Raw genomic sequence first — 24,305 nt, forward strand, 5'->3', positions numbered from 1 at the left:
GTGATTGTGAGGATGCTTTGCCTATAATTCTGAGTGAATTTTGGGTGATCATTCTATCATTATTGGGTTCCATTTGATGAGTGTGGGGGGTTTCTGTCCTATGACATAGGGACGTTCTTCCTATTATTCTGAGGCTATAACTGAGTGAATATTGGGGTGCTCTGCATATTGATATATGATTATAAGGTGAGTAAATGTTGGGGCAGTCTTCATAACATCTACCACCAGGATGAAGGACTGTAAAGCAAGCACATTTACATGCTGATGTGACAAGGGAGCCTGGAGTCGCTCAGGCTTATTTGTATAATAAAGTTTTTTTTTCCATAAAAACAAGGGCTTAAGCCAAAAGAAGAGAAGATCCTGTCAGAGGGGGCTCATACCAGTGTGTCAGTGCTTGGTTTACAAACTTTCATCCTGGTGGTAGATGTCCTCTAAGTGAATGGGGTTAATTGCAGGGGTGTTACTACAGTGGTAGCAGCCGCTATGGGGCCCCCGTCATCTGACCTGACATAAAGAATGGAGGATGTGCACCATTACATACATATTGTGCTACACAATGTACATTATAATATGTATATGACATGTCTGTGATGTGTATATGGTGTTCGTTTGTATATGGCACTGTATGTGTGTGTGTGTGTGTATGTATATATGCCCTATATGTGTACACATATGTGTCATCTTAACTTGCATCTGTGAGTATACAAATATGTATGTATATTGGCGAGTAGGGGGCCCTATGCAGAAGCCTACGGGTCCTGCCTCTCCTAGTTACCCCTATAAATGTGTGTGATCTGTCCCTCATTATTGGGCTGTATTTAAGCATAGCTGGGGGCATTCTGCATATCATTACTGAGTGGCTATAATGCAGTGATTGTGGGGGTGGTATGGTGGCAGGGCATGCTGGGAGTTGTAGTTTTCTCCAATAAATGTAAATCTACACCATTATTATTGTAAACCCTTTTGTCTTCCAAAAAGGTTTAATGTAAACCTGTTACCCATAGCAACTAATACACAATATGGATTTATGATTTTCTTTACAAATTCTCCTTTACACGCTCTCATAGATCATAGGTATAAAGGCAGATTTACTATCTGTGCCATAATAGCTAAATTACTAAATTAATAAATTACTAATCAGACAGGCATCGCTATGGACACCTACCGGCTTCCAAGAAGCCCCTGGAAGGACAGGACCTAATGACCGCTTACACGGGGCCATTTATGCGGATAGCTGTCCCGTGTAATGCCTGTTTGTATCAGTGAATGTGGACGCCTGCAGCGCGGTTTTCTAGACCGGCAGTACCGAGGACAGCTACACAGAGGGAAGACGTATACGTCACAGTCGTCCAATCCCTGTGCAGCAGCGGGGGCTTAGCGCGCAGAGGCTCCTCCCAGGGCGGACATGGTGAGTGCTGTGTCCCGGGGCTCCTCTCCCGGTTATGTGTCTCTCCTCCCGCAGTCCGGTCATTGTCACACCCCTGCCAGTCCTGTTCTTTTATGAAACTACAACTCCCATCATGCTAATGGCGCCAGGGACATGTTATTGGTGGCAAGGCATGCTGGGAGTTGTAGTTTTCTGTAATATATGTAAATCCACACCTTGCAGATCATTGCTCTACAGTGTTACCCTCTGTCCTACCCCTGGCCTGGAGTATAATGAAACTCCAGCAGTAGTAACTCCCCCCTGAGACCCCGGAGTATGGGGATCACTGATCAGCATCTCCAGTGTCTGCTCTTACGTGTAGAATTAGGATTGGTTTGACCCTTTAATCCCCCACCAATCATTAAGGCAACAGAAACATTGCTCCATCCTTTCCATAGAAATGAATGGAGCGGTGATCACCTAGGCACTGGTGCTGTGCTGCAGCTTCACAGGATGTTACACTGTTCAAGTGCACTTCGTCCTCAGCTAGGAGGAAGGGGGAAGTGCTGAAGGAGCAGGGATCTACCAGTATCCGAAATATCAGGAATATCGTCATACATCAGGACACAGATACTACGACTTGAATCTGATCAAAGTCAGACTATTCCATTCGGCACACCCGGGCTAAGGGCTTTCTCACACTGCTGTGCTCAGGCTGTGAATCACGGATCGCTCAGTGTCTTGTTTCCATCATGTCCGATGCACAGAGTCCCTCACTCTGCGCTGTGGTTGGTTCATTAAACAGGACACTGTACAGTCTGCGATTTGCCTACCGATCACGACAATGGGGGTCATTTACTAAGGGCCCGAATCGCGGTTTTCCGGCAGGTTGCCTGAATTTTTCCGTTTTGCGCCGATTTTTCCCTGTATTGCCCCGGGTTTTTGGCGCACGCGATCGGATTGTGGCACCGGCGTGCACGCGACAGAAATCGGGGGGCGTGGCCGTACGAAAACCCGACGGATTCTGAAAACCAGCTGCATTTAAAAAAAAAAAAAAATGTGTCGCTTGACACGCAACTTACCTGCACTCGGCCCGGCTTAGTGAACTCCGAACTTCAGCGCAGCAGCGACACCTGGTGGACATCGGGGGAACTGCCATAGTAAATCCCATCCGGACCCGAATCCTCCACAGAGAACGCGCCGCTGGATCGCGAATGGACCGGGTAAGTAAATCTGTCTCATTGCGTAAGAGCCAGAAAAGGGTTAACTTCTGTGTAATAGTCGCTCCAGGCCTCCCGTCCCTCCATCCTATGCATTGCACAGGCTCACAGATGGAGGGGGAAACCCCCATCAGTAATTCAGTGGCCGTATAGACCATTAGTTCCTCTATATAGGGGTCAGACAATTGTGTGGCTCTTTCTCTGTTGTATTGTTATATCAGGAATCGCTGAGAAGGAATGTGGAAGTCACTGTCTTTTATTATTTACAGGGGACCCCACAGAAGGACGTTGTTATTAAAGCCGATGCCCCCAAAACCCTCCTGCTGGACAAACACTCTGAGTACATCGAGTCGTATGGAGCCAAGAAAGATGATTATGTGAGTAGCAGTTCTGTATCACTGGATCTAATGGGCTCCAGACGTCTCCCCCGGGGCTCTGTATGTTACCGGCCCCCTCGCTGAGGGTGGGGGTCAGCTGTCCAACATAAAAGAAGGGCTCCGGAGCTCCGAAAGATACAATATCCATTTTCTATTATTTGATTCAGTTGCGAGTTTAGTTTTAGTCCGAGAGATTCTTCATTGTCTCTACAGATCAGACATGAAGGGGTCGTCCTAAGTTACCATAGAGCTAAAGATGGGGACATGTTACTCCTAATGGATGGAGACACCAGGGGATGATGCTCATGGCTACTGCGGGGGCTCTGCTCCGACTTTGTGATTTCCCTCTAATGGCTGATTCTAATGGTTTATACATGTAACTACTACACAGCTTGAGCAGATACATTTTATCTATGTATAGATGACATTCCGTCCTTTTAGAACAACCACAAGGGTGAGGTGGTCCCCCCGCTTTAGGACAACCTTTTACCCAAAAAGCTTTATTTTTTTCCCTGCAGCATCACCTTGTGGACAAATGTAGCATTACACAATTCTCAGCAAATGAATGTGTAATGTATGGATATCCGTGGGCTCCTCTTAATCCTCTGTTATTGACCTGTGATTGTCTGTGCCTCTGCAGGAGTACTGTATGTCGGAGTACCTGCGGATGAGCGGTGTGTATTGGGGTTTGACTGTTATGGATTTGATGGGGGAGCTTCATCGGATGAACAAAGAGGAGATCCTGACCTTTATCAAGTCCTGTCAGCATGAATGTGGCGGCTTCAGCGCAAGTATTGGACACGACCCCCATCTGCTGTACACCCTGAGCGCCGTCCAGGTAACGTCATACAGGGGGTTCTGTCCTTGTGTCTGCAGTATTACAGCTGAGGGGTCTGTAGACATACATGTAGTGATGACGTTTGTGTCACTTTTTGTTTTCTTGCAGATCCTGACTCTTTTTGACAGCCTCGCTGAAGTAGACACAGAAAAAGTAGTGGAATATGTGAAATCTCTACAGAAGGAAGACGGATCGTTTGCTGGAGACAAATGGGGTGAGTTCTCCAAGAGGTGATCAGAATGCAGACCCAAATCTTCTGACTGACTCTTGATACACCGATCAACATCTCTATGAGGATTAACTCTTCTGGATTATGTGATCTTCTGGATTAAGGGAAATCTACTTAGTATTTACTTAGTAGATCCTTATAGACTGCATACACACTACATACGCCTGCCGGGTAGGCATACATCCGGCTCCATAGAGATCCATGGCGTACAGGCCGTACACACGGGGCATGTCCTATCTTTTTCTTGTGTACGGAGCATTACCCTATCGCTCTGTGCAGCCATTGCCGTCTATGGGGGGCCTGAGTAACCTCTGTGAGCTCCAGGGCTATGGCTACTCCAAGGCATGAGTAACCTCTGTGCTCCAGGGCTAGGGCTACTCCAAGGCCTGAGTAACCTCTGTGCTCCAGGGCTATAGCTACTCCAAGGCATGAGTAGCCTCTGTGCTCCAGGGCTAGGTCTACTCCAAGGCCTGAGTAACCTCTGTGTGCTCCAGGGCTAGGGCTACTCCAAGGCCTGAGTAACCTCTGTGAGCTCCAGGGCTAGGGCTACTCCAAGGCCTGAGTAACCTCTGTGTGCTCCAGGGCTAGGGCTACTCAAAGGCCTGAGTAACCTCTGTGTGCTCCAGGGCTAAGGCTACTCCAAGGCCTGAGTAACCTCTGTGTGCTCCAGGGCTACTCCAAGGCCTGAGTAACCTCTGTGAGCTCCAGGGCTATGGCTACTCCAAGGCCTGAGTAACCTCTGTGCTCCAGGGCTATGGCTACTACAAGGCCTGAGTAACCTCTGTGAGCTCCAGGGCTAGGGCTACTCCAAGGCCTGAGTTACCTCTGTGAGCTCCAGGGCTAGGGCTACTCCAAGGCCTGAGTAACCTCTGTGTGCTCCAGGGCTAGGGCTACTCCAAGGCCTGAGTAACCTCTGTGTGCTCCAGGGCTAAGGCTACTCCAAGGCCTGAGTAACCTCTGTGCGCTCCAGGGCTAGGGCTACTCCAAGGCCTGAGTAACCTCTGTGAGCTCCAGGGCTAGGGCTACAAGGCCTGAGTAACATCTGTGTGCTCCAGGGCTAGGGCTACTCCAAGGCCTGAGTAACCTCTGTGAGCTCCAGGGCTATGGCTACTCCAAGGCCTGAGTAACCTCTGTGAGCTCCAGGGCTAGGGCTACTCCAAGGCCTGAGTAACATCTGTGTGCTCCAGGGCTAGGGCTACTCCAAGGCCTGAGTAACCTCTGTGAGCTCCAGGGCTAGGGCTACTCCAAGGCCTGAGTTACCTCTGTGAGCTCCAGGGCTAAGGCTACTCCAAGGCCTGAGTAACCTCTGTGAGCTCCAGGGCTATGGCTACTCCAAGGCCTGAGTAACCTCTGTGTGCTCCAGGGCTAAGGCTACTCCAAAGCCTGAGTAACCTCTGTGTGCTCCAGGGCTACTCCAAGGCCTGAGTAACCTCTGTGCTCCAGGGCTAGGGCTACTCCAAGGCCTGAGTAACTTCTGTGTGCTCCAGGGCTAGGGCTACTCCAAGGCCTGAGTAACCTCTGTGCTCCAGGGCTAGGGCTACTCCAAGGCCTGAGTAACCTCTGAAGACCCCTCCCCATGCACATCCAATGTGGAGGCGCAGTGAAGCCGGCAGAGACTGGAGCTTCTGTGGATGAGCCGCTGCGCCTGAATGGTAGATTTCCTTTAAAGGGATTTTGCTTTTCACTCCTTGTAGATATAAAAAAAGAAAAGGGGTAACGTGTGAGAGAGACCACAGATAACACGGGGCATTGAATATATTGTAAGGTTTTAAAGCTCATCTGTGTTCTCTGTGTTCTTGCAGGGGAAATTGACACCCGGTTTTCCTTCTGTGCGGTGGCAACTCTTGCACTTTTGGTAGGTCTGACGTATTCTTGGCACAAGTTTTTAGTATAAGGGGAGATGTATCAGATGCTTTCGGGCTCTGTTCACATTTGCATTATTGCACAGATAGCGCTGGAGATCTGCGGCATCTGATGGACGCTGCTCACTTCTATAATGGGGTCTGTCCGTTTCCATTTTGCAGGGGAAACTCAACGCCGTTAACCTGGAGAAAGCCATCGAGTTTGTGTTGTCGTGTATGAATTTTGATGGTGGTTTCGGCTGCAGGCCGGGCTCCGAGTCTCACTCCGGGCAGGTAAGACGCGTGGAGATGGCGGCTGCTGGATGGATCCTGTACTGGACGTTACACATGAAAACTTTGTGTTTGTAATTTTAGATCTATTGTTGCACAGGATTTCTGGCCGTCACAAATCAACTGCACCAAATAAACGCAGATTTACTGGGCTGGTGGCTTTGTGAGCGGCAGCTGCCATCAGGGGGGCTCAACGGACGCCCCGAAAAGGTGGGAATTGTTCTAAAGATATAAAGATGTTTGTGAAGAGCTTCCTCCTGGGTTCACTACTGCACGGAGGGGCTCTGGTAACTGCAATACATATGGAGACGACACATAGTGTAACAGCCTGTGAAGCTACTGCACGGAGGGGCTCTGGTAACTGCAGTACATATGGAGACGACACATAGTGTAACAGCCTATGAAGCTACAGCACGGAGGGGCTCTGGTAACTGCAATACATATGGAGACGACACATAGTGTAACAGCCTGTGAAGCTACAGCACGGAGGGGCTCTGGTAACTGCAATACATATGTAGACAGCACATAGTGTAACAGCCTGTGAAACTACAGCACGGAGGGGCTCTGGTAACTGCAATACATATGGAGACGACACATAGTGTAACAGCCTGTGAAGCTACAGCACGGAGGGGCTCTGGTAACTGCAATACATATGGAGATGACACATAGTGTAACAGCCTGTGAAGCTACAGCACGGAGGGGCTCTGGTAACTGCAATACATATGGAGATGACACATAGTGTAACAGCCTATGAAGCTACAGCACGGAGGGGCTCTGGTAACTGCAATACATATGGAGATGACACATAGTGTAACAGCCTGTGAAGCTACAGCACGGAGGGGCTCTGGTAACTGCAATACATATGGAGACGACACATAGTAACAGCCTGTGAAGCTATAGCACGGAGGGGCTCTGGTAACTGCAATACATATGGAGACGACACATAGTGTAACAGCCTGTGAAGCTATAGCACGGAGGGGCTTTGGTAACTGCAATACATATGGAGATGACACATAGTGTAATAGCCTGTGAAGCTACAGCACGGAGGGGCTCTGGTAACTGCAATACATATGGAGACGGTACATAGTGTAACAGCCTGTGAAGCTATAGCACGGAGGGGCTCTGGTAACTGCAATACATATGGAGACGGTACATAGTGTAACAGCCTGTGAAGCTACAGCACGGAGGGGCTCTGGTAACTGCAATACATATGGAGACGGTACATAGTGTAACAGCCTGTGAAGCTATAGCACGGAGGGGCTCTGGTAACTGCAATACATATGGAGACGGTACATAGTGTAACAGCCTGTGAAGCTACAGCACGGAGGGGCTCTGGTAACTGCAATACATATGGAGATGACACATAGTGTAACGGCATGTGAAGCTACAGCACGGAGGGGCTCTGGTAACTGCAATACATATGGAGACGACACATAGTGTAACAGCCTGTGAAGCTATAGCACGGAGGGGCTTTGGTAACTGCAATACATATGGAGATGACACATAGTGTAATAGCCTGTGAAGCTACAGCACGGAGGGGCTCTGGTAACTGCAATACATATGGAGACGGTACATAGTGTAACAGCCTGTGAAGCTATAGCACGGAGGGGCTCTGGTAACTGCAATACATATGGAGACGGTACATAGTGTAACAGCCTGTGAAGCTACAGCACGGAGGGGCTCTGGTAACTGCAATACATATGGAGATGACACATAGTGTAACAGCCTGTGAAGCTACAGCACGGAGGGGCTCTGGTAACTGCAATACATATGGAGATGACACATAGTGTAACGGCATGTGAAGCTATAGCACGGAGGGGCTCTGGTAACTGCAGTACATATGGAGACGACACATAGTGTAACGGCCTGTGAAGCTATAGCACGGAGGGGCTCTGGTAACTGCAATACATATGGAGACGACACATAGTGTAACAGCCTGTGAAGCTATAGCACGGAGGGGCTCTGGTAAATGCAATACATATGGAGACGACACATAGTGTAACAGCCTGTGAAGCTATAGCACGGAGGGGCTCTGGTAAATGCAGTACATATGGAGACGACACATAGTGTAACAGCCTGTGAAGCTACAGCACGGAGGGGCTCTGGTAACTGCAGTACATATGGAGACGACACATAGTGTAACAGCCTGTGAAGCTATAGCACGGAGGGGCTCTGGTAAATGCAGTACATATGGAGACGACACATAGTGTAACAGCCTGTGAAGCTACAGCACGGAGGGGCTCTGGTAACTGCAGTACATATGGAGACCACACATAGTGTAACAGCCTGTGAAGCTATAGCACGGAGGGGCTCTGGTAACTGCAGAACACATATGTAGACAGCACATAGTGTAACAGCCTGTGAAGCTACAGCACGGAGGGGCTCTGGTAACGCCCACATGGTCCTTCTGACTTATTAGTTGACCCTAACAAATATAAGAAGATCCTACAGTCCCGGTGCCTGGATCTATGAGTAATGTCCTGGGTTTATCAGGATGGATTCTGAGTACATTTCCTTTAATGACTGCAGACTTACTACTGGAAGGAATATATGGGATCCATAATTTGCCAGTTTCAATATCTGTAATAAGCTGATCTGCTAAATGTCACCCGTCCAGCTGCCGAGAATAAATAGGTTTGGTAATTGGTGCAATCCCTGCACAGACGCTGAGTCAGCAGAAAGTGTAGCCGCTCGTCCAGTTACTCGCTGACTTATAAGACGTGACTTGTCTTCCAGCTCCCCGACGTCTGCTACTCGTGGTGGGTTTTGGCTTCTCTGAAAATAATTGGAAGATTGCACTGGATAGACCGAGAGAAGCTGCGGCTCTTTATTCTGGCCTGCCAGGACGAGGAGACCGGGGGGTTCGCTGACCGGCCCGGAGATATGGTGAGATACTGCCGAGAACGCGGAATGACCGCGTATAATGATAGGGCGATAGGGGGTAACCAGCTGATCAGTGCAGACCCCCAGCAGTCTGGGGAAGGGGGGTCACACGGAGATACCAAAACGCTGTGCTCAGCAATTTCTGACACTTCCACAGCTGGACACATATAACCTACCGCTCCACCCATTAGTAAGAACAGGACCCCCATTCTCCGGATTCTCTGGAAACTTGTTCTGGAGGTCGTTGGGAGGGCCCATCAGTCTACCAGGGCACCCTGCGCTGCCGATACAAGGGCGTCATGTGACCTCTTATGGGTGAGGCAGGCACATGATGCCAACGTAGACGACATTATATGCACAAGTGATGGCATCCTGTGCTCCTACAGGCGGGGGAGATGTGGTACAAAATAAGTAAGTGCAGAAAACGTGGATTGGGGCAATTTGCAGCGTTTTCAAAATTTTAATTAGAACACAACTTTGTGCTTCACATTTCATTTTCTTGATCTGCCATATATAGACATTCCTTCAAGTGTATGTTAAAAATGTATCTGTGTGAAGATTATGTACCAAAAATGTAGCCATGTTGTCCCTTAGAAAGAAGATAGCTGCCCTTGGATACGTCCACTCTCGAATTCTGGCAGTGGCGGCTGCGCACGCAATATTGAGGCCTCTGACCTACAAGACCTGGATTCACCGTTTATTACATTATCTCCCAGCCTATTCATATGCAAAACAATTAGTTTTCTTGTGCAGCCACTCCAGCAGTGGTGGCCGTATCCAAGGACAACAATCTCTTTTCCAAGGGACAATATGGCTACATTTATGGGAAGTTACCTTCACACATGCCATTTTTAATAACATCCAATAAAGGAATTGTGTGTATGTATACAATAAATATACAGGAGATGCATTAAATGTCAGTGCTCTGATGAGAACACCCTCTAAGTTCATATTTGGGGCCTCCGGTACAGAATCCGTCACAGATACTTGTGGTCATTTATAGCAAATCTGATATAATGTTCCGGATTCACATGACAACATTACATCTGTATCATTCAGACCGTATAGCGGCTGTGAGTCTAATGATTGGAGCGATCACAATCCTAGGGATATTCTATACTTTATATTCTGTAGAAGACTCCAGGTTTGCGGCTGTACTGCAGTACGTGTAAGGGGCAGTTCACATTTGTGTTTTTGAAAATAACAGATTGTAATTCACATGGATCCATCAGTAGCAAAATATCTGTGTGTCCGTTTTTTAACGGATCAGTTCTTAAAAAAAGTTTAAAAAAAACATTTAAAAAATGTTTTTATTAAATTACAGCTATCTTTATTATTATTATTATTATTATTATTATTATTATTATTATTGCTCCTCTGCTTTACCCACTAGAGGTCGCATTGAAATTCTGGAATGTAAAACTGATACAGAGCATCCGTCATCCATAGGGAACCATGTTAAGAATAGGATGAGGAGGAGTCTCCCGGTACTTATAGCGCAGCCGTCCTGGTCCAACCAAAATCTGAAATCAACAGGGAGAAAAACAAGATGTTACCATCCGTTATTTAAAGGGGTTTTCCCATCTGGACATTTAATTGAATTCATTTTCCATATGTAAACATTTCTTCATTTGGGTTTTATTAAAAAAAATGTTCCTGTGTGAAGATAACTTCTCATAAATGTAGCCATATGGTCCCTTAGAAACAAGACTGTGTCCTTGGATACGACCACCTCTGCTGGAGGGATTGCACAAAGACACAAAAGGTTTTTGCATATGTAATGGAGATACTGCACATCCTACAGCCGTCCTTTGGTAATGAAGGCTGAACCCAGGTGGTCAGGCAGGACTCCATAGCCCATGTCTGGCCACCGCTGCCAAAATGTGAGGTGGTCGTATCCAAGGAAGCCATCTAATTTCTAAGGGACAACATGGCCACATTTATGAGAAATGATCTTCACACAGGAACTTTTTTTTAATAACATCCAATAGAAGAAATGTTTATATATGGAAAATGAATTCAATTAAAGAAGTTTTCCCATCTGGACATTTACATTTAAGTTATAAAAGCCCGAAGCCTAAGTGCAAATGTGAACTGGCCCCAATGCCGATACGTTGCTACCTATGTGAATCGTGTTGTGTCCCGTTTCATGGACCCATGACAGATCTAGGGCCGGACTCTGTGCATTGTGATTACAGTTCCTGGAGAAGGGACTCCATGGATCCTATATCACTATGATGCTTGGAGTCCCATCCTCTGCACAGTGGTAGGTTTGGGAAACGGGACCCTGCACGCTCCATGATTCATGAGCTAACGGCGTGCACCTGCCCCAAGTGTTGCTGGTGCGAGTGTTTCCAGTATCACCCAGTAAAGTCCGGTCCCTCTATTCCAGGTGGATCCGTTTCATACCCTCTTCGGGATTGCCGGATTGTCTCTCCTGGGAGAAGAAGTCATCAAGCCGGTGAATCCAGTGTTCTGCATGCCGGAGGAGGTCCTGCGCAGGATCAACGTACAGCCGGAGCTCCTGAGCTGAGACTGCAGGAAGACCAGCAATGGCGCAATCAGCTGCTAGTGTTCCCATGCTCTTAAAGGGAATGCCGCATAAGAGACACATATCCCCTATCTACAGGATGTCAGATCAATGGGGGTGCAATCAGTCAGAAATATGGGGGACCTGTGAATTAAAGGGGCTGGTCAATGTTCATCATATGATTCAGAGGTCCTGTAAGTTACTTTTGTGCTGTGTGCAGACTCTCCCTGCTTCTTTGTTTACATCACTGAGCTCTGCTGAATAGGAGGGGCTGTAGTGGGAGATTATGACTCATCCTGCTCCCTCCCCTTTTCCTATCTCTTGTCAGTGAGGACATGATGTGACATGGAGCAGTGAGAGATGGGAAGCTGTGTACAGGCAGAGAGGTAAGAAAGGCTGACGCTCTTAAAGGAGACACAGGTACATGCAGAGACATGTCTAATGATAGAGATTTATTGAAAAGTGGACAACCCCTTTAAGTGACCGCCCACACTATTCAGCCACAAGGACCTAGAAGTGAATATTAAGCTCCTTACACATACGCACTGGGGCCTTGATCCCTAATAACACTTCTCCTAAATCCTACATCTATTGTAGGACATCCCCTTTAATTCAGGCACTATAGAAAGAAGCGAGGGCTGCGCTCAGGAACACGTGTTTCCGCTCATTGTAGATTTTATTTAAAAATTGTGTATTTGTGATTTTTTTTTATTTTTACCAACCATCACAGACGTCGGTGACTGGAATAAACCGGACCGAGGGAGCGCAATAAAGACGAACTGAGACCTGATGTGTCCGAGTCTTGTCATCGTCCATAAGGAACAGCAGGACTGTACGGGCTGTAATGTGGGTGACCCTATTAGGGTGTTATACTTACACACTGATGATAGTCCTCCTGACGTGGGTGACCCTATTAGGGTGTTATACTTACACACTGATGATGGTCCTGATGTGGGTGACCCTATTAGGGTGACGGTGCACTTATTGAGGGTCTTTAGATGAAGCCCTGTGGGGGGGGGGGGGGGTATGATGCGCTGTTCTGGGGGGGAAGGGTTATGGATGTGACAGGATCTATGGCCGACGCAGCATGGACCTTTCCGTATATAACAGTGTGTCAGTGCGATCCGGAGGACAAAATAGATCGTCCAAACGCAGCACCGGCCGAGTGATTAGGACAATGTATTTCGTCCTTGGTCATCAACCACTTAAAATGATCCTCAAATACAGAGGGCGTACTAATAACAGCAGCGTGCCATCCGGATATTTCACCTTCCCATAGACTTCTGTGGAAAGGCCCAGACACAAACACCAAATGTGACGATTATTTACAAGGTGGAAATTATATTGTCCCAGGACGTCCAGGAAGATTTCCCAAAATCATCCAGCCCTCCGTGCTCCGGCAGCCATCAGTGTCCAGTCTCACGTTATACATCGCACAGAAAGGAGACATTTCTAAGGCTGGGATATTAGTAAAAATGCAAATGGTGGAACCCCCCCCCCCCCCCTGAAAAATATAAAAAATTCTCAATGTTCTGCACCCATCCAGAGATATTTTACGTCTCCTTCCATCACTCATCAGAGACGGTTTTTGTAGCGCATTTTATATATTAACGTAGATGATCACCTCAATATCCGATTCTGTGTGCGCCCGGACTCAGGCGTCTGTAATGCGGAGACACAAATACGTATTAGATGCGTCTAAAAATGGCTTTACATTTTTTGGTTTTTACATTTTTTCTTTCATAATAAATATGTGGTTAATAAATGGGACAGAAACATCGTGGGAATATTACAAGTTTTACTTCAGGAATAAATTAATAATTAGTGCTTGAAGGACGATATTCAGGTAAGGAGCCGCTGGTGACATTCTGCACAGTGTGAACAGTGTCTGAGGTAACTTTCCCGCCACTTCCAGATGACGTCATCAGCGCAGCGGCGGCGGTGGAGCCAGTGACATCATGTCCAGATTCCCGGGTGTCACACGTCACATGTCGGGGTTCCCGGGCACCCCACGTCACACTCCGGGCTCCTCAGACTCCTCGTGTTACTCAGGCCGGGAGTCGGCGCCTTCATCAGGACCCCCGGCCATTACGTCTCTCCTCAAGACCCCGGCCGACAGCTCCACTGCTTGCAGTAGTCGGGCGTCCACTGTGTATAAAAACCGAGTGACCCCTGGCTGCAGCACCCCGAATAAGGGTGAGGGGCAAAACACAAGCAGATTATAGGGGCAGAAGTCATAGCTGGGGCAGAATGAGAAGAACTAGTGCAGCGCACCAGCCAATCACATGCCAGCTCTCAATTTCCTAAGGGTCTGAGGCAGATGAAACCCGGGATGTGATTGGCTGGCGACTCCCCACTTCTTAATCACCAAGATTTCTTCAATGTTTTATTTCCTTAGTTACAAAAATAGTTTGTGCCCCTGATAATGGAGCCCTAGCACCTTCCTTCCAACATCTGCAAAGAGGAGTGTAATGTGCCCTAATCTCTGCCCCTCACTCCCCCACCACAGGGTATAATTGCCCCCTCACATTGGCTGGTGATGTCCTGTTACCCCTGTGTACGCGCTGGTGCAGGGCTCCTCATATATTAGGGCTACAGCTCGCTGTAATGGGCTCCGCCGGGAGATGTGACCATGTATATATATATATGAGGCGTGAGCTGGAGGTACTTACCTCTCCTACACAGATGGGAGGCCGTGTGCAACAAGTTACCTAAGGGCGATGCCACACGCGGCGTTTTGAATGCGTTTTTGACCCGTTTGAATTAAGATAATTGGTCAAACCTGTCAAAAACGCATGCGTTTTTAATGGATTGCATAAAAAGGGCCCAAAATGTGTTCAAAACACCACGTGTGCCGTCACCCTTACACACACCTCCATAGAGATGAATGGAGCAGAACGGACATGAGCAGCCGCCTGCTCCACTCATCTCAGGGAGTGACACGGGCTCTGATGGAGGCACCTCGGACCCCCCTTTCTTGTGATCTGTGGGGGTCTCATCCCTGAGACTCCCACCAATCAGCAAGTTAGGCCCTTTCCTTTCCATTGTCTTTGCTTTCTCCACAACATGACCTGGTGAAGGAGGTGCAGAAACTAAGGTTCCTATAAGCCAGGCAGTAGAGCTGTAGTCAGGGGAGCTGTCATTAGTGATGGGTCGTTTGCGAACGTGAACGTCAGGAGCCGGCTCCCTGCTATAACCCGATGGCTCACTTAACCCCTCCCCTAATCAGCTCACCACGCCCCTTTAACCCGATAAAATTGGGCTACACATTGTAGTTGAGTGGGGTGACTGGCTGGACTGAGGCTCCCTATTATATATTTAATAAGGAGCCAGAAGAGCCGACTCTTTTTAGTGAGCGGAGCCTAATGATCCAACTCACTAAGAAGAGCCGGATGTCCCATCACATCTTTCAGGACCTTTATGCAGGCAACATTTGCTTTTAAAGGGGTTGGTCACTTATAGAAAACTTTAACAGGGTAAATAGAAGACCCTTCTAGGGTCCCCCATATTATACTTATTAGTAAGAGCCGGCTCTTGTTCGTGAATGACAGGAGCTCACTTTACCCCGCCCCTAATCGGCTCACCACACCCCCTTTATCCCAATACAATCGGGTCAAAAGTGGAGTGGCGTGGGGTAATTGCCTGGCCTGCCGCTCCCTATTATATATTTAATAGGGACCCATTCAGGAGCCAGAAGAGCCGGCTCTTCTTAGTGAGCGGAGCTTAATGAGCCGGATAGCTAAGAAGAGCTGGAATTCCCATCACTAATACTTATCCTAATTGCTGCGGGTCACATGACCCCCCGGGCTGCAGCATTTCCTGTGATGTCACATGTCCTGCTGTCTCCTGGTGGATGGCGGGGGCTGTGCAGTCATTATTTTATGCTGACCCCTCCATCAGAGCCAATCCCCTATCAGTGGTTAGAGGGGCAAGTGCATATGTGTCATGTCTCCCGGCAACATGTAATAGGGTAACTACAATATAGCTGACCAGGGTCTTGTACTTACCTGGATAAATTTGCTCCAAGTGGCCAACACTTTTAAAGGTTGTGTCTGCTTCTGATTGTCTGCAGATTTCTTATGTGAAATCTGTGGGCGGGGACTAAATTAATTGTCTCATCATTAGACATCCTCTAGGCCAGTGGTGGCGAACCTATGGCACGGGTGCCAGAGGAGGCACTCGGAGCCCTCTTTTTGGGCACTCAAGCCATCAATATAGCACTCGACATAGAACTCAAAGAATCATCCTGCAGTCCCAGGCGACTCCAGAAATGCTGCTCTCAGGGCTATTATAAAGCTTGGGACGGCAGGAAGAGGTAGAACGTGTGGAAAGGGGGTAGGATTATCTTTAGAGCTCCTCTGGGCTACTTCCTGTACAGGGGGCCATGGTGAGATGCTACAACATTAGTCCAAATTTGCCCCTTCTTCTTTCAACTGTTTTGTTGTCCTCTAGAGGCCGATAAGATTAAAATTTGTGGTAGAACATATAGCTACTTTAATTGCTGTGCTGGCACTTTGTATTTTGGTTGTAGCTTGGGCACCCGGTCTAGGCGACACATTTACACCTTACCATTAGGAAGGGGATGTTTTCCTTGTTGGTCTGCATCTATATGTTCTTACTCTTCTAGAAGCTCATGGCTGTGTATGTTATACTGCAGAGTATTGCTCTGAAATGTTCCCATAAATAGTGCACGTGGTTTCTTGTATTACACTCACATCTCGCTGTGAGGATACATTGGGCACATTCCCTGTTGCTTATACAGTGAAAGCAGCAGGTGTAGAAGTGATGATCACGGTGTTTCCCCAGTTATTTCACGGTTCTTATATTATCATCTACATCAATGGGGATCTTTTTGAGCATATGTTCAGCTGAGTTCGGGTATGGATGCAATACTTCTGCTATTGGCTTTTATGACCTCCACTGAAGGGTGGAAAGCCGTAACTGGAGTCAATGTATACTGGGCAGGCAGAGTATGTTCAGTGTATACACTGGGAGCTGTACTGACGCATGTGCAACATTCCCCACCGGGGCCTAGCCTTTTCTCGGGGCCTGGAGTCAGCCGGGGCCCGCAGTACCTGAGTGGCTGGCGGTTGCGGCCTAGGCACGCTAGTGTCACGGTGCTTGGTATGGGGACCGGAGGGCTGTCCTACAGCCTGGCAGGTCTCCAGCAGGGTGGTGTTGGCAAGAAATATGGAGGGAGAGGCTGCTATAGCGGATCTCCCTGGGGCAATCCTTTGGTGTCTAGAGTATGAGTCTCTGTGTAGTGGACAGGGTGCCGGTGATGATGGCAGCTGTAGTAGCAGGGACCAGACGGAGGCAGAGGTTGAACAAAAACAACTTACAGTTCTTTATTGGAACCGACAGGAAACTTCAGCAACTTGCCTTTAACAGAGTAGTGGAGTGCTGAGATGTAGTTGGAGGGAGCCACAGGATGTAGAGCGCCAGCCTGGATGTATAGGGCAGGCTGGGAGGCAGCTGTGTCCTGGTAGGAAGCTTCAGCTTGTCCTGGATTGCTTCAGGTATCACCCTTAAAGGTAGGATGAAACCCCTTTCCTCACTACTAGCTATTAGCTCCACTCTTCAGGCAGGGGCTAGGCTCTTCCTGCTCTGGTCTGGTGTGCTAGCTGTACAGAGTCTGTACAGGAGTAACTCCAGTCTGCTTCTGCAGACTCCTGGGTCTGACTGCTCTCTACTCTCTTCTGAGAGAACTCACTTCTTCTGGAAGTTTCCTGACAGGGTCTTGTTACTCCCCTGGTCAGGTGGTGGCTGCTCCTCCAATTATATCTCAGCTTACATCTCAAAGTATAACACATGTGATTGGCTGACACATTTGACATCAGACAAAACAGTTAACTCCTGCCTTGCCAGGCAGGATCTACTACTGCAGTGTTCCCCTGTGTCCTATAAGGACTATGTAGTGTGATGTAGTGACATGCTGTGGGGCTGACTAGACCCTACACAGGCTGCAAGCTACATGGTGGGACGTATTCGCAACCACTCCTCCGCCTTGCATCGGCGAGGGTGTTGCACATGCGCTGACCGAATCCATAAAACTTGATGTGAATTTGCCTTTGTGTAATTGTGTATATTTTGTAATTCACCGGTGAATACATATTCCCGTAAACCACAGCATTCTGGGTATTGATATATCTGCACATCAGAATATGCCGTGTAATGGCTGTAATGGACTGTGTATCGCTGCTATGTGACCCCTACTAATGTTTTCTGTCATTTTGTTTTATTCACAGAATCCTATTTTGCAGATAAAAGCTCTTTTACCGAAAATGCCAGCGCCAATGTTAACTCCCATAGCAGCAGCTCTTGTCGGGCTCCCGGAAGTTCCTGCGCCAGAAAACTGGTGGGCGGCTACTTTACCAAATCCAAGATCCAGACTCCTGTGACCGGAAATACAGGTAGGGCTGTCCGGTGACTAACAAGCGGAGCACGGGGGGGGGCGATGCTTCTGCCCCTGCATTTAGGTAACTGGAGGTGGCATCAGAGTGAGGCCTACGGTGATCTTATCAGTGATAACATGACAACACATTTTATAAGAGCAAGGCTACATGCACACAGCGAGGAAATGAGGAAATGTGCAAGCCGTATGTTCTACGTCCTCATTTGCTTCTGTAAGCTTGTGCACACGTCTGTTAAAGGAAACCTACCACCACAGATCTACCTATTAAGGTAGATCGGGCGGTAGGTGCCTCTATTGTACATCAGGATAGCACTTTTAAGGGCTAATCCTCATGTCCCCTGTATCTTTTTAAAACTTTAATTGTGGTGATATGCAAATTTTCAAAAGAGGCTACTGGGGCGTTGAGTAGGCGATGCTGAGGCTACACGGTGCGGCTACTCCATGCCCCAGTAGCCTCTTACGTTCCGGCCACCCTGACATCTTCCCAAGCTGGGTTCTGCGCATGAAGCCGGAGCTTCATGCGGAATTTGCATATCACCAAAATTAAAGTTTTAAAAAGATACAGGGGACGTGAGGATTAGCCCTTAAATGGGTTATCCTCACGTACAATAGAGGCACCTACCACCCGATCTACCTTAATAGGTAGATCTGTGGTGGTAGGTTTTCTTTAAAGGGGTTTTCCCACTAACAAAAGTTAGGCCCTATCAACGGGACAGGGCCTAACCTGCTGATCAGTGGGGGTCTTAGTGATGAGACCCCCACAGATCACGAAAATCTCTATGGAGAAGACAGAGATTGGTGAGCGCGGCGCTCGGAAATTTCCATCAGCCCCATAGAGATTAATGAAGCAGAACGGTCATGCACGGCCGTCTGCTCCATTAGTCTGACAGAGGAATATGGACCCCATCGGACCCCTTGTTTTCATGATCTGTAAATAGGGCCTAACTTTTGTTCGTGGGAAAACCCCTTTAATTTTGTGTGAGACGCAAAAGATAGAGCAGGTGGAATACACTAAGTAGCATCACTAAGCGTTTTTCCACCCCACAGCAATCTACATCAAGAGTATGGTGCATGTCATTTATATAAATCCTATCCACATGCTGTGAAAAAAACCTGCAGAATAAAATTATTTACGTTGTGGGTTTGGAATATTGCTGTGGATATGGGGTGATTTGCTGCATGTAAATGATGGCTGAAAGTTGCTGCAAATCCCAGACATTTTCCTTTATTTTTATGCCAGAGTCGCTCCATAATTTCTCAAAGCCCTTATGAGGCTTGTGCAAGATAAAGGAAACATGTCTGTCTGCTTCCTAAGAAATGGTGCCACACCTGCCTGCAGACTGAATATTATGATGGAGCTACACTGTATGATTGTGTCCCATAGACAGGTGTGGTGCTAATTTTTGAAGAAAGTGGCCATATTTTTTTAAATTTTCGACAACCCCTTTCATCTACCTCCAGGATGAAAGATTGTAAACCAAGCACACAGTTACATGCTGGTGTGTGCCTCCTTTGTCAGGTTCTGCTTTTCGTTTAGCTTCTTAGGACTTTGTTTTTACAAAAAAAAAAGGGTTTTAAAAATTATGCTAATGCACCTGAGGGGCTGCGGGCTCCATAGATTTAAATGAAGGCTCATTTGCATAATTGTTAAAACTTTTTTTTTCTTAAAAACAGAGGTAAAGGAAGGTAAACCTAGAGCAGATCCTGGCAGGGGGGCCACACACCAGCATGTAAGTGTGTATGATTTACAATCATTGATCCTGGTGGTCCTGCTCCTCCTTTCAGGTCCTGCACAAGGTACAATTCAATGAATCAGCTGTGACTGGAGTGTCCCTTTAAGGTTTTCTTGCACATACCAGTCATCATGTGCATGGAGCCTCCATGTTTCCTTGTTATAAAGATGTAAATACTCCATGTAATGCTTTACTCTCATAAACCCTCAGTATTCTCTCACACTTACTTATGTTTCCTGTAGAGCTACCTACTACACTCATCATTTCCTGCACTGATTAGTTGTGTTATTCTCCTGTATAATAGATAACATTTTTAATTTCCAGCAACAACATCATCTTCCACATCGGCTCGTTCCACGGCCTCTGTAGTCGTGGCAGTAGTGGAGGGGAGAGGGTTCGCCCGAGGAGAAATCGGAATGGCGAGTCTGGATTTAAAGAATCCTGATGTGGTTTTATCTCAGTTTTCAGACAGCAGCATTTATGTAAAGGTGAACACTTACTTGTTTTACAGACTTGAGCTTTATGCATCTTATTCAGTATTTTGTTTACAAATCAAAGTCGGGAAGGGATCCAAATGACAGAAGGCGCACAAATTCTTTTGTTGCACTTTTTTCTGCCACGTAGGTTCCATTCACTGCTTAGACAAATAAATAGATTTTCCACTGAGCATTGAAAGGTAAATCCCAATATATATATATATATATATATTATAAAAAAATACAGCAATAACAGCTATGTGCTGCACACCTCTCTCATGGAGCTACAAACAGTCAAGGGTTGATCCAGTAAACCCAAATTCACACTCGTCCAGCACAAATTCCTGAGTCCTCTGATAAGAATATACCGCTATTCAGACCAACACATATGTTGCATTTGTGAGTGACATATTGGAAGAAGAAGGACATACAGAAGCAAGAGAATCGGGAGCTCCGGTCAGAACTTATTTTCTATATACAGGTGGTCCCCTAGTTAAGAACACCTGACTTACAGACAACCCCTAGTTACAAATTGGTAATTGGTAATTTTCTGTACTTTAGCCCTAGACTACAATAAACAGCTATAACAGATATCACAGGTGTCTGCAATTAAGATTTATTATTAATCCTGGTTCTGATGACAACCCAACATTTAAAAATTTAAAATCCAATTGTCACTGAGACCAAAAAAATTTGTCTGGAGTTCCAATGATAAAGTATATGGTTCCGACTTACATACAAATTCAACTTAAGAACAAAGCTGCAGACCCTATCTTGTATGTAACCCGGGGACTGCCTGTATATATTATATTGCCTGTACCACTGTATGATAACAGAGCAGTACGTGGCCATATTTCTGGTCAGGACTGGACAATTGGCAAGCATCATTGTATAGGCATCATTGTATAAGCATCATTGTATAGGTATCATTGTATAAGCATCATTGTATAAGCATCATTGTATAAGCATCATTGTATAGGCATCATTGTATAGGTATCATTGTATAGGCATCATTGTATAGGCATCATTGTATAAGCATCATTGTATTAGCATCATTGTATAGGCATCATTGTATAGGTATCATTGTATAAGCATCATTGTATAGGCATCATTGTATAAGCATCATTGTATTAGCATCATTGTATAGGCATCATTGTATAGGCATCATTGTATTAGCATCATTGTATAGGCATCATTGTATAGGCATCATTGTATAAGCATCATTGTATTAGCATCATTGTATAGGTATCATTGTATAAGCATCATTGTATTAGCATCATTGTATAAGCATCATTGTATAAGCATCATTGTATAGGCATCATTGTATAAGCATCATTGTATAGGTATCATTGTATAGGCATCATTGTATAAGCATCATTGTATAGGTATCATTGTATAAGCATCATTGTATAAGCATCATTGTATAAGCATCATTGTATAGGCATCATTGTATAGGCATCATTGTATAAGCATCATTGTATTAGCATCATTGTATAGGTATCATTGTATAAGCATCATTGTATAAGCATCATTGTATAAGCATCATTGTATAAGCATCATTGTATAAGCATCATTGTATAGGCATCATTGTATAAGCATCATTGTATAGGTATCATTGTATAAGCATCATTGTATAAGCATCATTGTATAGGCATCATTGTATAGGTATCATTGTATAGGCATCATTGTATAGGCATCATTGTATAAGCATCATTGTATTAGCATCATTGTATAGGTATCATTGTATAGGCATCATTGTATAAGCATCATTGTATTAGCATCATTGTATAGGCATCATTGTATAGGCATCATTGTATTAGCATCATTGTATAGGCATCATTGTATAGGCATCATTGTATAAGCATCATTGTATTAGCATCATTGTATAGGTATCATTGTATAAGCATCATTGTATTAGCATCATTGTATAAGCATCATTGTATAAGCATCATTGTATAGGCATCATTGTATAAGCATCATTGTATAGGTATCATTGTATAGGCATCATTGTATAAGCATCATTGTATAGGTATCATTGTATAAGCATCATTGTATAAGCATCATTGTATAAGCATCATTGTATAGGCATCATTGTATAGGCATCATTGTATAGGCATCATTGTATAGGCATCATTGTATAGGCATCATTGTATTAGCATCATTGTATAGGTATCATTGTATAAGCATCATTGTATAAGCATCATTGTATAGGCATCATTGTATAAGCATCATTGTATAAGCATCATTGTATAGGCATCATTGTATAAGCATCATTGTATAGGCATCATTGTATAGGCATCATTGTATAAGCATCATTGTATAGGCATCATTGTATTGACATCATTGTATTAGCATCATTGTATAAGCATCATTGTATAAGCATCATTGTATAAGCATCATTGTATAGGTATCATTGTATAAGCATCATTGTATAGGCATCATTGTATAGGTATCATTGTATAGGCATCATTGTATTAGCATCATTGTATAGGTATCATTGTATAGGCATCATTGTATAAGCATCATTGTATAGGCATCATTGTATTAGCATCATTGTATAGGTATCATTGTATAGGCATCATTGTATAGGCATCATTGTATTAGCATCATTGTATAGGTATCATTGTATAGGCATCATTGTATAGGCATCATTGTATAGGCATCATCGTATAGGCATCATTGTATAGGCATCATTGTATTGGCATCATTGTATTAGCATCATTGTATAGGCATCATTGTATAGGCATCATTGTATAGGCATCATTGTATAAGCATCATTGTATTAGCATCATTGTATAGGTATCATTGTATAAGCATCATTGTATAAGCATCATTGTATAGGCATCATTGTATAAGCATCATTGTATAAGCATCATTGTATAGGCATCATTGTATAAGCATCATTGTATAGGCATCATTGTATAGGCATCATTGTATAAGCATCATTGTATAGGCATCATTGTATTGGCATCATTGTATTAGCATCATTGTATAAGCATCATTGTATAGGTATCATTGTATAAGCATCATTGTATAAGCATCATTGTATAAGCATCATTGTATAGGCATCATTGTATAGGTATCATTGTATAGGCATCATTGTATAAGCATCATTGTATAGGCATCATTGTATTAGCATCATTGTATAGGTATCATTGTATAGGCATCATTGTATAGGCATCATTGTATTAGCATCATTGTATAGGTATCATTGTATAGGCATCATTGTATAGGCATCATTGTATAGGCATCATCGTATAGGCATCATTGTATAAGCATCATCGTATAGGCATCATTGTATAAGCATCATTGTATAGGCATCATTGTATAGGCATCATTGTATAGGCATCATTGTATAAGCATCATTGTATAGGCATCATTGTATAAGCATCATTGTATAGGTATCATTGTATAAGCATCATTGTATAAGCATCATTGTATAAGCATCATTGTATAGGCATCATTGTATAGGTATCATTGTATAGGCATCATTGTATAAGCATCATTGTATTAGCATCATTGTATAGGCATCATTGTATAGGCATCATTGTATTAGCATCATTGTATAGGCATCATTGTATAAGCATCATTGTATAGGTATCATTGTATAAGCATCATTGTATAAGCATCATTGTATAAGCATCATTGTATAGGCATCATTGTATAGGTATCATTGTATAGGCATCATTGTATAGGCATCATTGTATAAGCATCATTGTATTAGCATCATTGTATAGGTATCATTGTATAGGCATCATTGTATAAGCATCATTGTATTAGCATCATTGTATAGGCATCATTGTATAGGCATCATTGTATTAGCATCATTGTATAGGCATCATTGTATAGGCATCATTGTATAAGCATCATTGTATTAGCATCATTGTATAGGTATCATTGTATAAGCATCATTGTATTAGCATCATTGTATAAGCATCATTGTATAAGCATCATTGTATAGGCATCATTGTATAAGCATCATTGTATAGGTATCATTGTATAGGCATCATTGTATAAGCATCATTGTATAGGTATCATTGTATAAGCATCATTGTATAAGCATCATTGTATAAGCATCATTGTATAGGCATCATTGTATAGGCATC

At 45.1% G+C, this 24,305-nt stretch overlaps 2 protein-coding genes across 6 annotated transcripts in view; both read left to right on the plus strand.

The window, feature by feature from the left end:
* The first annotated feature begins 1,291 nt into the window (after positions 1–1,291).
* On the plus strand, positions 1,292–12,365 carry RABGGTB (Rab geranylgeranyltransferase subunit beta). The gene is made up of 9 exons (XM_072127325.1): positions 1,292–1,408; positions 2,856–2,963; positions 3,604–3,801; positions 3,910–4,015; positions 5,833–5,885; positions 6,055–6,165; positions 6,247–6,372; positions 8,899–9,048; positions 11,438–12,365. Exons 1-9 carry the CDS (start codon positions 1,406–1,408, stop codon positions 11,576–11,578), a joined length of 996 nt encoding a protein of 331 aa, XP_071983426.1. The 5' UTR covers positions 1,292–1,405; the 3' UTR covers positions 11,579–12,365.
* Positions 12,366–13,336: 971 nt separating this feature from the next.
* The window catches only part of MSH4 (mutS homolog 4), a 35,702-nt gene continuing 24,733 nt past the window's right edge, over positions 13,337–24,305 (plus strand). Inside the window, exons 1-3 of one of the 5 annotated variants that reach the window (XM_072127601.1) lie at positions 13,337–13,421; positions 17,824–17,988; positions 20,048–20,211. In XM_072127601.1, the coding sequence (XP_071983702.1) occupies positions 20,140–20,211 (72 nt within the window). In that variant the 5' untranslated portion in view covers positions 13,337–13,421; positions 17,824–17,988; positions 20,048–20,139. Of the gene's footprint in view, positions 13,772–13,888; positions 14,086–15,406; positions 15,546–17,823; positions 17,989–20,047; positions 20,212–24,305 lie in introns of those variants that run through there. The other 4 variants (XM_072127599.1, XM_072127598.1, XM_072127600.1 and 1 more) reach the window with 4 other exon arrangements.

The sequence above is a fragment of the Engystomops pustulosus genome, chromosome 10 (assembly GCF_040894005.1).
Source record: "Engystomops pustulosus chromosome 10, aEngPut4.maternal, whole genome shotgun sequence".
Taxonomy (NCBI): Eukaryota; Metazoa; Chordata; class Amphibia; order Anura; family Leptodactylidae; genus Engystomops; species Engystomops pustulosus.